At 41.7% G+C, this 5000-nt stretch overlaps 1 protein-coding gene across 1 annotated transcript in view; it reads left to right on the top strand.

Moving 5' to 3' along the window:
• LOC137971157 (uncharacterized) overlaps positions 1-5000 on the top strand; it is a 28482-nt gene that overhangs the window by 22352 nt on the left and 1130 nt on the right. The window contains exons 7-9 of the mRNA XM_068817901.1: positions 2523-2598; positions 3222-3559; positions 4545-5000. The exon at positions 4545-5000 is cut by the window's right edge and continues 1130 nt beyond it. Coding sequence (XP_068674002.1) covers positions 2523-2598; positions 3222-3559; positions 4545-5000 — 870 coding nt within the window. The remainder of the gene's footprint in view (positions 1-2522; positions 2599-3221; positions 3560-4544) is intronic.

Raw genomic sequence — 5000 nt, 5'->3', positions numbered from 1 at the left:
AAATTCGTATCCCCGCGCGGCCATGTATATATCCTCTATGCAGTTAGACTCTTCGTTGGTCGCTCCACTCTGTGGTATTGGGACGATATTAGATAGCTTCCGGTCCTTTGGAATCTTGCCTAGAGTCAAGTTTTTGTTGAAGAGCGAGCACAGAGATCCACAGATGTGTTGTGCACAGTTCTTTAGTAGATGAGCTGGAGTTTTGTCTTTCCCTGTTGATTTAGCAGAGTCAAGTACAAGTAACACTTCTTTAACTTCGCGGGGAGATAGTTTTATGTCATTTAAGGTGTCAGTGATATCAACTTCAAGATGTTCGATACGATGTTGATAAACTGTAGAACTCAATGGAGTCTTGAAAATTGAGAAGAAATAGTTATTTAGTGGGTTTGCGATTTCAGCTGGACTATCAGCGGTTGCTTTGGGAATGGAACTATCACCATCTTTCCAGACCATTTTATAGGGCTCGCTGGGTTGCTTCGCAGTTGTTTGGAATACTGACCAGAACGTCTTGGTGTTAGATTTAAGCAGAGTCGGAAGTGTTTGCAAAAACTCTCTGCGTTTGAAGGCAATAAGCGACTTTGCTTTCCTTCACAGCGATCGAAATTTTTCCCATAAGCTGAATGAGGCAGGCTTATTTTTAGCTCTTCTTCTTGCGGTCTCTTTCGTTTTTTAGAGCATGTTTAACCTCGCTGTGGATCCAAGGTGGGGAGCCACGCCTTTTGATCGTTCTTGATGGAATATGTTCAGATATAGCAGCAAGAAAGGTCTCTCTCCAGTACTGCCAATCTGTATGTATATAGTCATTAAATATAGGTGATGGCGATAAATCGGCCAGCCTTAAGGTTTCAAACAGATTGTCCCAGTCAGCATTTTTGTAGTCGAAGACAATCCTTGAGTCATTGGAGGAAATCGTCGCGTACGTTAAAAAATCGAAGAATAAAAGAGAATGTTCCGTAAAAACACCCATTGTTCTCGGTTGAATGCAAGTTATGTTTGACGCGGACTCTAAGGAGTTCGTAATTATGAGATGAAGAATGTTTTCGAGTCTTGTTGGATGCATATCTAATTGTTGTAGGAAGAAATAAAAAATTAGTTCTTGAAAATCCATAGAGGTAAAGGAAATATTTCTATCTACAGCACTAGAAATAAGTTCAGAATTCCAGGTTAGGTCAGGAAAGTTGAGGTCTCCAGTAATAAGTACTTTGTCGTATCTAGTAGTAAACAAATTCATCCATACGTTGAGATCAGAATTGGGCGGCCGGTAGCAAACACAAACTAGGCAGTTCTTGAAATTAGAACATTCAATCTCTGTGGCAATTAACTCCAAGTTGGTTGACCATTCTCCTAGTTCCATCCTTTTAGATGTTAATGAGTTTTTCAACGCTAGAAGAACGCCTCATCCTCGTTTGTTCGCTAAGCGATCTCTGCTTATTATGCTGTATCCAAATGGAATAATTTCGTTGTCGAAGGTACTGTTGTTAAGCAAAGTTTTGGTGACTGCTATAATGTTAAGATCCTCCGCGTATACTAAGTCTTGAAAGGCTTTTAAGTTACTGATTACAGTGCCGTCAGGGAGTTTGTTCTGACTGCAAAGACTTTGAGCATTAAACGACAAACAGCGGAGATTGCATGACATTTTAGCCTCCTTGCATATTGTAGTAGATGAATTCTTTGGAGAGTGGACAAAAATTGACAGCCATTATAATTGCAATAGAAATGGCTGAAAACCAGAATAATATCAGAGGGCAAAGAGACGCAACCGTCCGCCATTACACCATAATATTTAATTCCAATATTGGATTCTACAGGTACCAAAAAATTTGTTTTTCCCTCCCTCCCTCCCTCCCTTTGGAGTTGAGGTTGGGGCCTCGTTGTATGCATTTCAATAAACTCAGGACACCCTGTGTGGTGTGGTTAAGTCTGCGCAGCGACTTTCCCCAAGCTTGTTGGCTGCGTTGCCTTTTGAATATCGCCTGCTAACCGATACTCTTGTCCGATCCAGCACGTGCTGTTTTGCATTCAGCTCGTAGTGCTGGGTAGATAAGTGAGGTTATTTTGTCACACAATCGCCGAAAGTCGCACAAGCTAACCTAACGCAAGGCAGTGTTCCCCCACTAACGCCAACTGGAGTCAATGTTTGCTCGTAACTAGTAGTTAGCACACAAACATAAGGAACAGGGACATAAACTATCATTGAAGCAATTTAAGCAATGATCAGGTGCAGCTATGCTGCTAGAAATTCTTGTGGTTTCACATACACATCATAACAAGCTGCCAAGAGTCTTAATAGCCCACCAGAAAGTTTAAGGAACTGTGTAGATTGTATCCAAGTTTTAAGAGCCTTTTTAGGTATTTAATGAAAGAAGCTAAGGATGACAGGATGAGCTTATTTAGTTCTCCTTTTGTCATGGTTAGTGGTAGTGGTAGTTAATGGAATAGGTCTAGTAGCGTTTGATTGTCATTACTTGTAATAGCATGCTTGTATGTATTGTAATTTTATTTTGCTAATTTCATATTGATAGGTTGGGCCTGGAGGCACGTCCACAAGTGCAGGCCGCCCATGACATGGTTTTGAATGACTCTGCACTGGGTCAGAAGGTGGGCACAGAAATAGCTGAACTGAGATGCACTGATACAGCATTAACCTGCAGGATTCCACAAAAAAAGTGGAACGCTTGCTCAAAGACCTATGGATAAGGGTAGAAAGGCCATCATACAGTAAAAAAAGTTGCGCTGGTTATCAAATCGTATGTGAAGATAATGTTGTTGTATTTCAAAGGATTGTTATTAGTACTTTGACCCTAATAACTAATTATTAGTTTCAACCAAATTGTATATCGTAACCCATAAAAGTGCACGAAAAAATTTTTGTTGCCAGCCAGAACATAATGTCCTTTTTAACCTTTTTGACCAGACACAGTGAGTTACTCCAATTTCATTTGAAGTTAATTGTTAGGGTAATAACTTTAATTGGAGGTCCCAGGACTCAATCTTTGCGAACACAGGTCTCACTTGGTAGACTTGGCAGCTCCTGCAGTACGTTATGGGGTGATTTTCAAAGCAGATGTGGGGTATCTTGGTTTTCACATTTTTCCAAATCTTAGACAGGATGTTTCTCAGTTCAACATAGTCAGAGAGTTAGAAGAGAACATAATAATTGTAACAACACTTTTCAATGAAGAAGACAGCATCAATGTATTAATTTGACTCATTTGAAACAGGACCCACCCTCAGCAGTGAGTGCACGTGTTATTGAACAACTAAGCAGCCATTTGAGTGACACGAAAGGATCATTTGCGTCATCAAAGGCTGATCAGTCCATGACCAGTCTGTGGAATCACTCACAGCGCACCAGGTTGGGCCTGGAAGCACGTCCGCAAGTGCAGGCCAGCCACGACATGGCTTTGAATGAGTTTGCACCGGGTCAGCAGGTGCGTACAGAAATAGCTGAACTGAGATGCGCTAATACTGCATTAACCAGCAGAATTCAGCAAGTGGAACGCCTCCTCAAAGACCGATGTGTGAGAGTAGAAGGGCCATCACAAGAGCTTACTGAAAGGTGTGTGGATTATCATGCTGATCGATTACAGCAATTTACTCTCATTAAATCCACTGTCCAGTTCCCAATGTGTTGGACTAAGACCACAACAAAATAGATTGCTACAGCTGTTGACCTCTACAACGGCTGTTTGGAGACCACCACTAGCCAGGAAAAGATTGGCCAGAAATTCCATAACTGTGATAAATATTTAAGAATTATTCGCCGAAAGCGAAGCGAATATCTGTGAATAAAAACCGAGGCAAAGTCGAGTACAGTGAAACCTGTATTAAGCGGACACCATAGTTACCTTAAAATGGACCTGTATTCAGCGGACACCTCTATTAAGACGAAATCGATGATTTTCATGAACATCTCAACAGACAAAACGCCCGCATTCAGTTTACCAAGGAGTTCGAGGATAATGGTAAGACAGCTTTTCTTGACTGCTTGGTCACACCTTTCCTTTTCGACGCAATCTGCTGTACTTTTCATGCCTCTCCTACCTTTTTTACGGGAATGCACTTTGCATTGTCATCAGCTTTTTTGGCTTCTGTCAAATTTTCCAAGCTCACTCGTCCAGTCTACGGTAACCGCTGATTAGCGATTTCAACTCTTTCTTCGAGCACGTTGAACGCGGGTCTTTTACCGTGAAAGCTTGGATACTTCGCTCCTTCGGCCGAGTATTTGTACCCTTCGGGTCGTGATTTTCCTGCGCATGCTTAGAACAGTATTTCTCAGTGGTAATTTTTTTGGTTTTCATTTACTTGTTTTATTTTATTTATTTTAATTTAATTTCTATTGATTTTTAATTTAATTTCACATTTCTAATACTAAGGAGGGAAAGACGGTTCCTATCCGAAGGTACAATGTAATGAGTAATTTATAAAGATTGGCATTTACAAAGTCTGAGCTTTACCTTGGCCATAAAAATGATGCAACACTTCCACTGACAACATCACCATATATCTCTCGGCTGGTGACTAACAATGTTCTTGTTTGTCAGGCTTGAACACCCAGAGGCGAGAGTGATGGAATATGAAGGCCGTGTATGCAATGGTACCTACATTTGGAGGATAGAGAATTACCGCCAGTGTCGCCAAGATGCTATGAACGGAGTTATAACGGCCATATACAGCCCAGCCATCCATACCAGCCTGTACGGGTACAAACTCTGCATGCGGATCAACTTAAATGGTGTGGACAGTGGAGTCGGAAGGTTCGTTGCTCTGTCCGTTCACATGATGCAAGGGGATTATGATAACATCCTAGAATGGCCGTTCACTGGAAGAATCGCTCTTTCCATCTTGGATCAGAGAGATGGCGTGGAATTTCGTCAGCATATCAGCGAGACCCTGGTCGCCAAGCCAAATCTGTTGGCCTTTCAGAGACCAACAGCTCCGTGCAATTACAACGGCTACGGCTATGTGGAGTTTGCTCCAATTGAGCAGATCCGTGAGTC

This window comes from Montipora foliosa, chromosome 9, assembly GCF_036669935.1.
Source record: "Montipora foliosa isolate CH-2021 chromosome 9, ASM3666993v2, whole genome shotgun sequence".
In the NCBI taxonomy this organism is placed as follows: domain Eukaryota; kingdom Metazoa; phylum Cnidaria; class Anthozoa; order Scleractinia; family Acroporidae; genus Montipora; species Montipora foliosa.
This window is presented reverse-complemented; position numbering and strand designations above follow the sequence as displayed.